This window comes from Siphateles boraxobius, unplaced genomic scaffold (genome assembly GCF_051911475.1).
Source record: "Siphateles boraxobius isolate OS27281-9 unplaced genomic scaffold, OSU_SipBor_1 32, whole genome shotgun sequence".
In the NCBI taxonomy this organism is placed as follows: domain Eukaryota; kingdom Metazoa; phylum Chordata; class Actinopteri; order Cypriniformes; family Leuciscidae; genus Siphateles; species Siphateles boraxobius.
This window is the reverse complement of record NW_027508942.1, coordinates 3697362-3711593: the sequence shown is the minus strand read 5'-3', so window position 1 is coordinate 3711593 and position 14232 is coordinate 3697362. Positions and strand designations below refer to the sequence as shown.

At 38.9% G+C, this 14232-nt stretch overlaps 1 protein-coding gene across 3 annotated transcripts; it reads left to right on the top strand.

The window, feature by feature from the left end:
- Positions 1-255: 255 nt before the first annotated feature.
- On the top strand, positions 256-12651 carry LOC143700869 (uncharacterized). Of its 3 annotated transcripts, XM_077194603.1 has the most exons (11): positions 256-350; positions 442-483; positions 2354-2375; positions 2557-2651; positions 6948-7085; positions 7282-7306; positions 8678-8694; positions 8930-9015; positions 9138-9358; positions 10860-11221; positions 11321-12651. In XM_077194603.1, exons 1-11 carry the CDS (start codon positions 287-289, stop codon positions 11578-11580), a joined length of 1332 nt encoding a protein of 443 aa, XP_077050718.1. In that variant the 5' UTR covers positions 256-286; the 3' UTR covers positions 11581-12651. The 3 variants fall into 3 exon arrangements, with proteins under 3 accessions (XP_077050718.1, XP_077050720.1, XP_077050721.1); XM_077194605.1 differs by lacking the exons at positions 256-350; positions 442-483 and adding an exon at positions 802-917 and having other exon boundaries at positions 7237-7306; XM_077194606.1 differs by lacking the exons at positions 256-350; positions 442-483 and adding an exon at positions 806-917.
- Positions 12652-14232: the final 1581 nt, after the last annotated feature.

Sequence of the window (14232 nt, the reverse complement as noted above, 5' to 3'; positions counted from 1 at the left end):
GTACAACCAACTTATCCAAAACAACTAGCAAGTAGGGACTCTTCAGAGATCATTATCTCAGTAACTGTTCAGTTCACTAATCAAACTCCCGTGCAATGATGCAAGTGGGACCAAACGTCAGCCAAATGAAATATGAATTGGTCTACTACTGTATTATGTCCATACTTGTAACTTCCGTTGTGTGCTGTTGGGTATCACAATCTGTAGTCCTTCCTTGTTTTAATGATGCACCCTGAAAGGCGGGGCTAAAGTTTTATTTATAAAGTGAATAAATAGTCTTCGCATCATGTTTGGATATTCAAGCTTTATTGAACAGGGATTGAACATGGAGGTCTACACATCCACTGGATGTAAGAAAGCACATTTTTTAAGTTTTGAGTTGATTTATAGATTTGTTTTGTATAATATTATTTTTAATTTTAATTTTATTTTTTATTGCAGGTGTGACAATCTTGTGCATTATTGCCACATTCTCTGCACACGGTAAGTAGGCTAAACTAAAATTAAACTTTAGACATGCTTGTATTTAGGCTACTATTAGGTTTTCTTTTTTAGTGTCAGATAATTGTCATTTATATGAGTTATTTTTTCACATTAATAATTGAGTTATTCTAATATTAGTGGTTTATATAAAGTGCCTTGTTAGGGATTTATATGTGCAACCAAGACTGTGGAGATTGATTAGCTACAATTTAGTGTGTCAGTGTTTTTTTTTTTGTTTTTTTTTGTTTTTTAATGGAGGCGGGGACGTTTTGAGGCGCTGTATGAGCACATACACTTCGTACTTCTTACTACACAGTGTTTCAGTAACGTAAGATTAGTCGAGTCATGAAGTTGCTGCCGTTGGAGCGCGCTCAAAGTAGCTGGTTTCGTATCTGGGAGTTTAGCAAAAACAGAAAGCCAGCGAACGAGGAGAGGTAAGAAACTGTTACAAACCTACCGACACTGGATATGGGTTGACTGGGCGCCAAGGACAGCATTTTTGTGGTAGTGTAGCAGTTGATTCGTCTTGGCATGATCTGGGACCATTTACACAGAACGCGGTTTTTATTCCACTGCGCTACTGTGTTGTTGTTGTTTATCTTTGAAAAACACGTGTTTAAGAGTCTTCTAAACTTTCACGGCGTTCTAAACTCGCAGTTTAACTTTTAAAAAACGCGCCTCTCGGCAGTGCGGTGTTTTTCTCTCGTTCTCATTCCACTGACCTGCGCCAAACATTTGGATTACATTTTGTGATGAATTCCGTTGTTTTGCTTTCTGTTTTGACATGTATTTGTATGCTTTATTGAATGCTGAGCATAGATAGTCTCATTCTGTTTTCAGAAAGAAATATTATATATTTAAGTATTGATTTTATCATCATTTACACGCCCTCAAGTTGTTCCAAACCTGTACGAGTTTCTTTCTTCTGTTGAGCACAAAAGAAGATATTTTGAAAAATGTTGGTAACCATACAATTGATGGTAGCCATTGACTTTCATAGTATTTCTTTTCCTACTATGGAAGTCAATGGCTATACTGTCAACTGCTTGATTACCAACATTCTTTAAATGTCTTATTTTGAGTTCAACAGAAAAAGAGAAAACCGTACAGGTTTGGAACAACTTGAGGGTGGGTAAACTATCCCTTTAGGGCCAATTAACATTGCTCTGACAGTCACCAGATTATACACGATATTCCAAGACCAGAGAAATGCTGAATGCTGTGAAAACATTAAGTGCAGACTATCCCCAACAGGCATCGACAAGTGTAACGCACTGTTGCTGTTGGTTGGCGCCTGTCAGAGCAGTGTGTGAATTGGCCTTTAGTATCAGTAGTAAGGTGAGAGTACAAGAATTTAAATCATTAATACGTGGAAACTGCTGCTTAAAATAATTCACGTTTTAAAAGAAGAATTATCAGACCCCTCATCAAAACTCTCTGACTATTGTATGAATGAAAAACAGATGAAAAAAAAATTCTCGGAAGAACTCGGGTTTGGAACAACATGAGTCATAAATTTTGACAGAATTTTAATTTTAATTTCATTTTAAAATCATGAAATGCTGTTAACAATGCTTTTTTTGTCACTAAAAGTGTAGGGCGAGGTTTCAAATTTTCTGTCCGGTATTCTGAAAAGTGTGTTAAATACCAGAATAGAGGGATCTCCCTTCTCATTCCCCTTTTCATGCCATTATGATGACATAAGCAAAAAAAGAGCCATATCAAGTTATTGCATTTTGATTCAAGATTATTATTAGTTTGCACTGTGCATTTGTTCACAATAAGACCAGGAACTTGCACTAAGTACATTTCATATTAAAAATTACTCCAGTTACCACTTTTTATAATGAATAATCTCTTTGTTCCTCAGGAATATCTGACACTGGAAGCCAGTAAGTGATCTCACACAGACCCTTAAGAATAAGAGAGCCTCTGAACATAGTTTCAGAGAGATTTTTTTCTTATTATTTATTTATTTTACATTTATTTGACCATAAAATCACCTAAGTGTAAATTAACAGAATGTTTTGGCAAAGATAAAATCAGATTGTTTTGTCTTGTTTATAATGTCAGCAGCAACACGGGTTCCAGTGGGCCGATGGAAAGCAGCCATCAGCTGCAATGTGGAAATCTGTCCTACATCAGCTCAGGAAATTCCTGCTGTAATGGTAGGAAAGACTCCTGCAACTCTCAATTTATGGCTGCTGAGTCACTGCAGGAAGATGTTTAATGTAATAGTTTAGGAAGCAAACAATGAAATATGGTTCAAGGTTGGACAATGAAACTGAAACACCTGATTTTAGACCAAAATAATTTATAGGTATACTGTAAAACATAAAAAAAAACGTTTTTAAAAATCTGTTTTTTAGTTCCGGGTAAAACCCTCAGATCGTCTGTTTTAAAGACAGTTATACGGTCCAGATTGCGCACACTAAAGTTCTGATTAGATGCCATTAGGTGAAAGCCAGAGTTCCAAATTGTTTAAACTTTTTTTTAAATTAACTTGGCCCTGCATTGTTTAATTAATTAGATTTTGTTTAAAATTTGTGCGCTAGACAAAATATTTTATCATGTCATGACAAGTATAGGGTAGGCTACTTGTTTGTATTACCGGTATGCTGGCAAAACAACTCAACTTGTTGGTTGCCTGAGTACTTCAAGCGTGGGAAAAGCTGGATACGGAGCAGCTGAAAAATTCCTTTAAGGTCTGCTTGTTTTTACACACTGTGTGTGCGTGTGTGTGTGTGTGTGTGTGTGTGTGTGTGTGTGTGTGTGTGTGTGTGTGTGTGTGTGTGTGTGTGTGTGTGTGTGTGTGTGTGTGTGTGTGTGTGTGTGTGTGTGTGTGTGTGTGTGTGTGTGAGAGAGGAGATAAGGAAGTTAATTTCATCAACTTCGGGATCTTGTCATCAGGTATGTGGCCTGACAGTAGCTTCTGATGGAAGCGAGGATCACCTTATCCATTGTTTCAAAGAGGGAGAGCCCTGCGGATCTGGGCGGGAGCTTTTAGTGCAAGCAAGGCACTTTGTAGTTGTGGATCGTGGTGAGGATGATAGTGATGAATAGGGTCATTTTGTATCACATGATCGCAGTTGTTTTACAGGGTAGCCTTCATTCTTTTTTGTTGATGTGTTTCAGGCAATAAGTTCATAGGCTTGATGGATATTACCGGTAACTTGTATTGTTCAGCCCATGTCTGTCACATCATTTCGTTTTGCTGCCAATAATCTAAGACATACGGTAATATTAGGCTAATATTAGGCATGCTTCCATCTATCCTCCTATGCTATTTGGATCGTTATCTCTAGGCCTACACTCAATGAACAACATCTCAACACTAAATTAAAGGCCTGCCTCATATAGACGCCTGTCTCAAATACAAGCCGGTGCAGTTCGGCGGTTTGGGAAAATAAAATCCCGGGCTATTATTTGAAGTTTTACGGTAAATTCTCCCAAAACTCTCTTTTTCTATTCGTCTTGGGAATGACACATACAAGTCCTTCACAACGGCCGGAAGGATTTTGAGCCATTCCTCTTAGAAAATGCTTTCTGACTTGCTTCTCCAAAACTCTCCAAAGTGGCTCAATAATATTGAGATCTGGTGACTGTGCAGGCCATGGGAGATGTTCAACTTCACGTTCATCAAACCATTCTGTCACCAGTCTTGTTGTGTGTATTGGTGCATTATCATCCTGATAAATGGTCCTCCAAAATGGTTCAGTAGTCTTTGGCAGTAACGCCCATCAAGAACTGTACTAGGGAATGGCATGATATTGCAGCGCAAGCCATCACTGATCCACCGCAGTGCTTCACTCAGCAACAGTTCAGCTTCTTTAAGGATTCTTCTCACCGTAACTCTAAGGATTCTCCTCCCGGATGTTTAAGGATTCTCCTCCCGGATGTGGGGAAAACAGTGAAGGTGGACTCATCAGGGAACAATACATGTTTTACATTGTCCACAGCCCAAGATTTGCACTGTTGGATCCAATGAAACATTTTGCATAGGCACGAGTGACTAAAGGTTTGGCTCTAGCAGCCTGACCATGATTACTGACCCTTTGAACCTCCTGACAAACAAGTTTAATTCTGTATTGAGTTGGGCGGCTGTGGTTTTGTTTTTTTGGATACAATCCGGGTTAGTATGTGGACATCCCTGTCAGACAGCTTCCTCTTGCGTCAACAGTTACTCCTGTTGGATGTGTGTTCGTCCGTCATGGAAGTATGCCAGCAGCCATATCACCCTGTAGCCCAAGACTGGTTGCCCACTAAAGCTAAGCATGGTTGAGCCTGATCAGTACCTGGATGGGAGACTCCTGAGAAAACCAGGTTGCTGCTGCAAGAGGTGTTAGTGAGGCCAGTGCTCTGTGTGGGTCCCAACGCCCCAGTATAGTGACGGGGACACTATACTGTCAAAGAGCACAGTCCTTCGGGTGAGACATTAAACCGAGGTCCTGACTCTCTGTGGTCATTAAAAATCCCAGGATGTCCTTCGGAAAAAGGCATCCTGGCCAAATTTGCCCCTTGGCCTCTGTCCATCATGGCCTCCTAATCCTCCCCATGTCATGATTGGCTTCATCACTCTGTCTCCTCTCCACCAGTAAGCTTGTGTGTGTGTGTGTGTGTGTGTGTGTGTGTGTGTGTGTGTGTGTGTGTGTGTGTGTGTGTGTGTGTGTGTGTGTGTGTGTGTGTGTGTGTGTGTGTGTGTGTGTGTGTGTGTGTGTGTGGTGGGCGTTCTGGCGCACTATGGCTGCCGTCGCATCATCCACGTGGAGCTGCACATTGGTGGTGGTTGAGGAGATTCCCCCTTCCATATGTAAAAGCGCTTTGAGTACCTAGAAAAGCGCTACATAAATGTAAATAATTAATTATGCCGACTTTACCCTGGATATCGTGGCTCTCCATACACCACAAAGACTTGCTGTCCTGGTCTCAGATGAGCCAGCGAAATACGCACCAACTGTTAATTGCAATATTTTATATACATCTGTGCTATCGCTCTGCTAATTCAGCCTTCCCACTCAGCTCTTATGGATGGAATCAATATCCAATCAGTGAAGATTCAATTCAATTAAAAAAACTTTGTCTATCCCCACAGGGCTCAACAAACAATACAATACAAAAAAAAAAAAACACTTAACATCAGTTTTAAAACCTACAACATTAAGACCTACACAGTTCTTAAGAAAAACAATATTCATCTTAAGATCCCATTTAAAATACCAATAGCAGTTGGAATAAAAGTCTTCTTATATGTGGTCTTTTTTACCAAAGGTACTTTATACCATCTGCTAGAAGGAAGTAACTGAAATGCACTATAGAGGAGATGGGAAGAACCCGTCACAATAACTGAGGCTTTCCTTTTTTACTCCCACTGTGTAAAGATCAGTAAGCGATCCTTGTTTCTCCCCAATTATTTTATTAGACAAATTTACAACAGAGTCCTGCAAAGAACTCTCCTCCATCCAGGTTTTATAAAAAAATAAAAAAAATAAAATAATCGTCCAATGATTGAGAATCCTTTACACATCCCACCAATACCATGTCGTCTGCGTATTATATAAGCATCAAATTATCCCTATTACACGTCATCTCATTTGTACAAATAGAAAAGAGAATTGGAGATAAAACACATCCCAGTGGGAGACCAGTATTTAAAACCACATTCTCTGACTTTCTGCCATTAACCAGCACATGTTGTGGACGGTCCATAGGAAACTATTAATCCATAAAAACCAAAGTTTTATGCACATGCAATTCCTCCAAAACGCCACAGAAGTGTGTTCATATTCACCGTATTAAAGGCAGAAAAGAAGTCCATAAATAAAATGCTATCACACGAGTCTGCCGCATCCATGTTTTGCAACCTCGTCCAGCAGAGTAAGAGTGGCGTCTTTGACTCTGCGCCCAACTGTACGCAAATGGCAAAGGATCAAGGTTAACAGTCAGTGTCTGAGTAAATTGTTGACAAACGACTCTCTCCATACACTTACAGAGCACAGATTTTAAAGCCACTGGTCTATAATCCTCAAGCTCCTTAGCATGTGGCTTTTTTTAGGCAATGGGATAATGGTAATGATAATGGAAAGTTCCATCCAGGCCTGGCCTTTTTGGTAGAAAACATTTTTGGTATTTCAAGAGACCGCTGTAAAAGCTGACAACAATCTCTCAGTACCCTGCCCTTTATTCCATCTGGTGCTGATGTCTTTTATGGTTTAACTTGCAAGACAAGCTTTTCCACATGAAGTGCAGCTAACTTTGGATTTGGATGTGCCTTGATGCCTTCCTACCTTGGAATGCGTCCTCTGAAGACAGAATTTTTCATTTTCCAGGCGCAGCCTATATTGGCCAGTGTTTCAGTGTCCAACCCGTGTATATGATATATGTGATACATGTAATGCTTATCAAGGAAATTGCAAAGACTGAACACTGTAGGATGTTTTTTTTTTCTGTACTTTAATGTGTTGCAGGTACCCTAACTCGTGGATTAAGCCAGCTGGTGGCTGAATGTTGTGAATCTGTAGCTTACAATCCCCTGAATGAGATTTGCTGTAATGACAGCGTTTTCACTCGAACCAGTGCTGAAATGACATGCAACTTGACCAAAGGTAGACTTGATGCGACTTGAACACTTTGCATTGTTCAGTTTTGACATGGTTAAGATTTTATCAAGATTGTTGGATCTTCATACCATTACATCAAGGATGTCCTGTAATCACTTCTTTTATAATGACTTTAACTTCTTACACTCATTTACAGCCCTGTACCTAATAACGACTTATATTCTGAATCTTATTCTCACAGATTCTGAACACTCTCCTCCGAACAGGTGAGTCATACAGTCCTGATCAAAAATCCTCTTTTTACATGGCATCTTTACACAGCTGATTTAAGGCTGCTCTGTGTATGCTCAAAATTCTGTGTAAAGACATAATGCTACTTAGCAGCAGGACTAAATTATTCCTTAGTCCCTAGTATAAAAGTATATTATTAGAATTGCTGTGTAAATGCATTTATGCCACATCTGAGCAGCATTAAACATTCTGAGTAAAAACACCTAAATACCACTTCAGAAGAGCTTCTGTGCCACACAAGAGACAACAAAGTAAAAGCTTCTCTTGAATACAAAAATATCAGAATACTTCAGCACTTCTCATTCTGAACAGTGTCCCTTCTTCTGTAATTAAATGAATGATTAAAGCAACCCAAAGTTTAAATTTGATTTGCAAAAATTGTTATGCTCAGGTTTCCCACAACCATGGAAAACGTGAATATATCAGTGATATTTTTTTAAATAGTGGATTATTAGCTTTACTCTTTGTGAGTGCAGTTTCTATAAAAATTATTTTTAAAAATCCTTTCTAATAATCCCGTACCACTGGGAAAATGCATAATAGATATTAATAATAAAAAATAATAAAATGCAAAAAATCTAAACCCTGTCTGTAAAATCAGGCCTTAAGTAGGCTACTGATAAAATCAGATACTCTAAGTATTTTACTCATATTGAACATTGGCTCAAAGATGCACTAGTACTTGACCCTCAAGAGACATGCAGTTGATTTGTGAGGAGAGCAAGCACTTGTTTATTTTCTAAAGTTGAAATAAAACATCTCAATATTGCAATAAATCAAGATCAACAGCCTACGAATGTCTACAAACACTCAAGTCTCAGTCAAGTGCTCAAAAGTTAAACTAATATCCTTCAGAAAGGTCTCTTCAATATAACGGATAAATAAAATAATGTTAAGTGAAATTAAATAGTTAAAGCCTACTTGCACTGGATGTGCATGACTGCAGTCATGTCCTCATCTAATTTATGAAACACCTGTGATTCAGCAACTACCAGCAAATTCACCTGCATTTGTGTTAAGTAGTCTTGTTTGGGCGAGTAAGGGCAAAAGGCACAAGACATAGTACCTTCAATGCCCTTTTGATGGCAACATTGCTTCTATTGTAGCAGAAATAAACTGCTGCAGAAAAGTTTGGTGCCATGAAAAATTAGTATATATACTTAGTATATACTTCTTAAACAATTTTGTCAAGTAGAGATTAAAAGTTGCTTTGTATCTTTGAAACAGTTGAACTACTAAGTAGCCAAAAATATACTTAAGTACAATAACTAATAATATTTTCTCAAATACTTAACACCACTATGTGTTTGTGTGTGTGTTTATGTGTTACTGGATATCTCTACAAGGAGTACCGCCGGACCAGGTAAAGCTCTTGGCATCCTCATTGTCTACTATTATTTTTTACAAATCTCCCTCTCTCCATCAGACAGTGATTGAGAGACTGTTGCGTTTCAGTAACTTATGATAGTTGCCTAAGCTGATTTTTTTTCAGGCATTAACTTGTGCCAATCGTTCTTGACATCTCTGGTAATTTTGGTGACTTTTAGGATAATTGTAGCTAATAATTCCATGCTCTCACTAATTCCTTTCTCTTCTAGAATTGAAGTGTGGATCAGAAACCTACGATCCCAAGGAAGAAATCTGTTGCTCAGGGAATCGGTACAGGGCAAGAGCACTTAATAAGGTAGTATTGCCTTTAAACACATAGATTAAGCATTATAGAACATCCCATTCGAATAAATTGGGGATTTCTGTGAACACAAAAATCCTGCATACATTAATATACTGTTTACCTGTATCCTTTAGTGCTGTGGGGAACATATTTACACTCCGTTCGATGGCCATGTGCTGTGCTGTAATGGAACTCTTCATATCAACGTTGCTCAGAAATCCGAGTGTGTCGGAGGTGTTGTATATTCTCCAGTAGACATTAACTGCAATCTGTCTGGCCGTCCCCGTCTTGGCGAGCACTGTTGTGGAGGACAAACCTTCAGTCCTCGAACACATATTTGCTGTAATGGACACAGGTACGAGTACAAAGGGTTGATTGGATTTAAAAGTGCACTATGTATTTTTTGCTTGTGTTGTAAATACTTTAATTTTGAACCAAATGTAAGTAGCATTCGACTGGTCATGCAATTTACATTCTCAAGGGCCATCTGCAATACTTCCCATTTCATCACAATGCACAGCTACTGTTAAATGACCTTCAATGGGCAAAGTGCCATATATTTAGACGATAAAGGGATAAGATGCTGAACAGCAAAACCTTGACCCTTGATTTCAACTACACGTCCACCTTATGTAGAATGACATATTTGTCTAAAGTACTGATCTTTTCTTCAGGGGTAAAGCACTGTATACAATGTACAAAGTTACTCACTGTTTTTTCCTATGTATAGTCCTGCTCAAATAAGTAAAAAAACAAATAGCAGTACCAGTGTGATTCTCTGAAAATTGAATAGCTTTAGGATAAATCTTGACAAATGAGTCTTTGTCTCTAACTGGAAATTCAAGTCTAACTAATGCATGTAGAGGCAAATGCCAAGACTAATTCATGACACCGCTTCAGACCGGGAGTCTCTTAGTCATTTAGGCCACCCCATAAACCAACAACACATTTTAAAACCACTACCAACCTCAAATAACAGAATAACCGTACTGTTCTTACTTTAAATCAGTTAAATAAATACTGAATTAAATTATTTACTTATTATTTAATCAATAACTAAATATTACATGAATTAAATATAAAATTAATGAAAAAAGAATTGAACCTTAAAAGAAAATCTGCTGATTTGCTAAAAAGACAAAAGCATTTTTTTTTTTTTTACAAAAGCATGTAAATAACATTTATGTAAATAACAAAAGCAGTCGAGTAGTCCAAATGTATAATTTAGCATACATTTGCAAAGGAGTGGAAAATATGTTCAAATTCTCTAAGAACTTCAAACAAGTTTATAAATAAGCTTTTTGACAAAACCTATAATTTTCTATAGTTTTCAGCAGACCAGAGGGTTTGCATTTCACTGGCCATAATTATTCTTTGTGGCAGAAAAAAAAGTTTAAATTATGTTTGCAGCTGTATACTGTTGGTGAACATCCCAATGCTGCCACAAAACACAATAACAGCGCTGAGAAAACAGTTCAGTTGACTTTCATAGACAACCAAAGTCAAGGAACGTCTCGAAAGTGGCATTTTAGAACAAATTGTTTGGAGTCAACACCCCAAAATTAGCAAGAATCAGGTATTAGAGTTCATTGCAGATAACTGTAATAATGAATACAGACACGCAACACGACCACAGAAGTGCTATGAAGGAAAATGTTTCAGAATACAATATGTATATTGTATGGATGTTGTATTGGATGTCAGAATACAATAATTTTCTTCATCAGTTTTGCGAGGGAAGTATCTTTCTGGGGCTCATGCACTGGTGAAATTGACTTTGTAAATTGCCACCCTAGGCATTTTGTATCAGTGCTGCCTACTGATTGACTTTTCTTTCCAACTTTTTTTCTATTCAGCTACAACAAGACGAATGGTAATTTCTGTTGTGGTTCAAATGTCTATGACCACCACAAAAAGTTTATGAAGTGCTGCTCGGGTCATCTCTACAACCTTGACAAGTACAAAGTGAAAGCAGAGTGCTGTGGAAACCTCTTGCTGATAAATAAAACCAATCAAATTTGCTGTTCTTCCTCAACCCATGCCATTCTTTATGACACCAAACCAAATCACTATTGCTGTGGGCATTACTACTACAACACGTCCCTGTGGAGCTGCTGTGCTGAACATCTCAAACCAACACCAAGCCCTAATAGCTCTCATACAGTAGACAGACTTAAACCACTAATGGACCTGATTCCTGACATATGCAGTAAAACAGGTGAAGTTCTTAAACAATATATTGTGATGCGACCTAAAAAACTAAATACATTTTTTTTTTTTAATTTAAAACTAAAAGATCTTGTTTGTGTGTTTCTAGTGTTCTTTGGTAAAGTGGAGAGTGTGGCACTTGGCACATGTGACCGTCACATTGTGTTGAAAGTTGTCAGTGTTGTCGAGGAACCTTGGCTTAACGTGTCCCTGGATCACTGCAGCTCTCCTGCCCTGGAGAACGGCATGACATACCTTTGGGAGAAAAACAACAATGTGTACAAGCCTCTCTCCATCTCTTTTGACCCAATCTCTGACATTCACATGTTCTTTACTGTGTGTAAACATACGTATCAAACAGGAGGATAGAAATATGGATTGAGGTCTATTTCCAGTCATTTCGAAGCCCATCCATGTTGATTTTCATTAGATGTCTGTTCTAGAGAGAAATACTATCTTTCATCATTAGCGATAAATGACCACTGAATGTGAAAGCCATTATATTTGTAAGCATTTGTAAGTAACAATATCTCAGCATTACGGCAGAGGCATTGCATGTTGTGCATCTGTGCTTTTTTCCCTAATTGGAATTTTGTTTTCATCCCATTAACAGATGAATCCTGTTTGGAGGGATGCATTAAGCTATTTGTCATTCAGGTTATTTTAAAGTTTGTAATTCAGTATTTTGTGTTCTCTCCTTTAAAATTTTAATTGCTGTGCTGTGTCAAATTGATGTATTACAAATTGCACTGCAATACCTAATGAGCAATTTTAATCGTACTGTATTTTGATATTTTATCATTCTCAGGTCTATTCCAATGTCTGTTCGGGGTTTAATTGGCCTTTATGCACTATAGCTCAAAAGTGCTTTTAACATTTATTAATGGAAATGAATGGCTTGTATCCTGATTCACAGGAAGGCAACAGTTATTTCTTTCTAATATTTTTGGATATTTTCACATTTGTATTGATGACAACTTAACTGTAAAGTTGTAGAAGCTATGTATTTCTTTTTATATTCTAATCATTTCTTTTCATTGAATGACAAATCTACTGTATAGGTTTGTAATATTTGGTAAACAATGGTTCTCCTTCACTAACTGCAAACATCTGGATTTGTGTGTAAATTCTGTGTGCATTTACAGTACACGCAGATTATATATATATATATATATATATATATATATATATATATATATATACACACACCATATTCATTAACAAATCTGCTTATGTATACATTTCCATGTATTAACTATATATAACTGTGAAGACAAGCTAATCACACAGCTTTCAAATTGTTGTGTGAAGAAAGATCACTCATTCAGGTTAATTATAGAAATACAGATATGGAAGTTTGCAAAAATTATATAATATAATGCCATTTGTGATTGTATATCAAATCTATTATTTCTAATAAAAATGTTTAAGAGGCACAAAGACTGTATATTTTATCAGGACTTTAAAACCAAGGTCTACAACCCTGCTTCTGGGGATCAGAAGAGTTTATTTTCAACCTGCTTCAGTACACCTTCACGTCACGCGATGCTGAACAGCTTTATTAGCTGCTTCAAGTGTGTTTGATTACAGTTGGAGATTAGGGTTCTCATCTTTTCATGAATTGTAATTGTGATCATTAGAACATAGAGAACTATCTTTGTTCAGACGTGTTTACTCATTTATGCTGATTACTAAATTTATGTATTTATATACACTTATAAACTAGAGATATCATTTTTTCATACTATATTTTAAATATAATTTTGTAAAATCCATACAAGTTTTACAGATCATTATTGAAAACATTGTAAATGTTTTTCTACTTATTCAATGAACCATAAACTCCACTTGTACCTATGGAACAGTCCTTAAGACACTAAGGGTTTACAGATGGTATACAATATACAGGAGGCTTGAGGACTGCAGATGTGAACTGAGCAATGAACTGCAATGTAGACAATTCCCAGAGACAGTTTGATACCCCCCCCCCCCCCCCCAATTGTTCCCTTTCAGTCGATAACGTCATCTCGCTAGAGAGCCTATCCTCTTTGAGTACTATTGAACGAGCCAATGTAATTGGCGTGCGTGATTCGCATCACACACTCCGCCCCTGCGGCGCGGGTATAAATAGGGAAGTGGATGCACGCATCGTTCAGTGTTGCCGCGGTCATTCCCCTGTGTGCTCTGGCACTGGTGACGGTCCTATTTTCTGAAAGAGCAACACGGGTGCGTTTGCGTCTTTTTCAAGATGTCATTCCGCCTGTGCGTTTCTGGGTGCGGTCGTTCCCTGTCTCTCTCTGATGGTCACAACTGTTGTGTCACGTGTTTGGGCTTACAGCACGCTGAGACAGCTTTTGTGGACAATGTTGTCATGTTTTCACTGTGGGAACATGACTGTGGCAGTGTTAAGGGCGAGACTTAAGCGATCCTTGTCTCCCCCCTAAGGCCTGTGAGTTTCGTCCGTTCCAACGGGCAGAGCTTACAAAGCCTGTGGGCAAGCCGCTTCCTCTTGAATGCCATGGCGTTGCTGCAGGCTAGGGCACCCATGGCATGCACAAGGGTAATCCAGACCGTGCGCTCATAGGTGAGCACCGCACTGCATCCGACCTCACCCTCCGGGGCACGAGTGTCGTAGCGTGCGTGATCGGTCTGGCGATGTCCAACGTTGTGGTTCAGTAGGGCCTTCGTTGGCTCAGCCTGGTTGGTATGGCGGATGCGGACAAGGTTCGGTTCCTGGTCTCCCCAATTTCCCAGGTTAGGCTGGTCGGCGACGCAGTGGAGAACTGCATCCAACAGTTCTCTGCCGCTCAAGCGCAGACGGAGGTCATCCGGCACATCCTGCCCCGTTGGCCAGCTGCTGCCTCCACCCGCCGCCGGTGGCAGCTCCTCCGCCTGCTCGTCACCGTGGGCGTTCCCCGGCCGCCGCTCCTGCTGGGCCTCCGCAGCAGCCTCCACCCAGGCCTCAGCATGGAGCCGGCGCAGTAGAGACACCCAGCCCGTGGGCGACAGCGAAAGCATTCC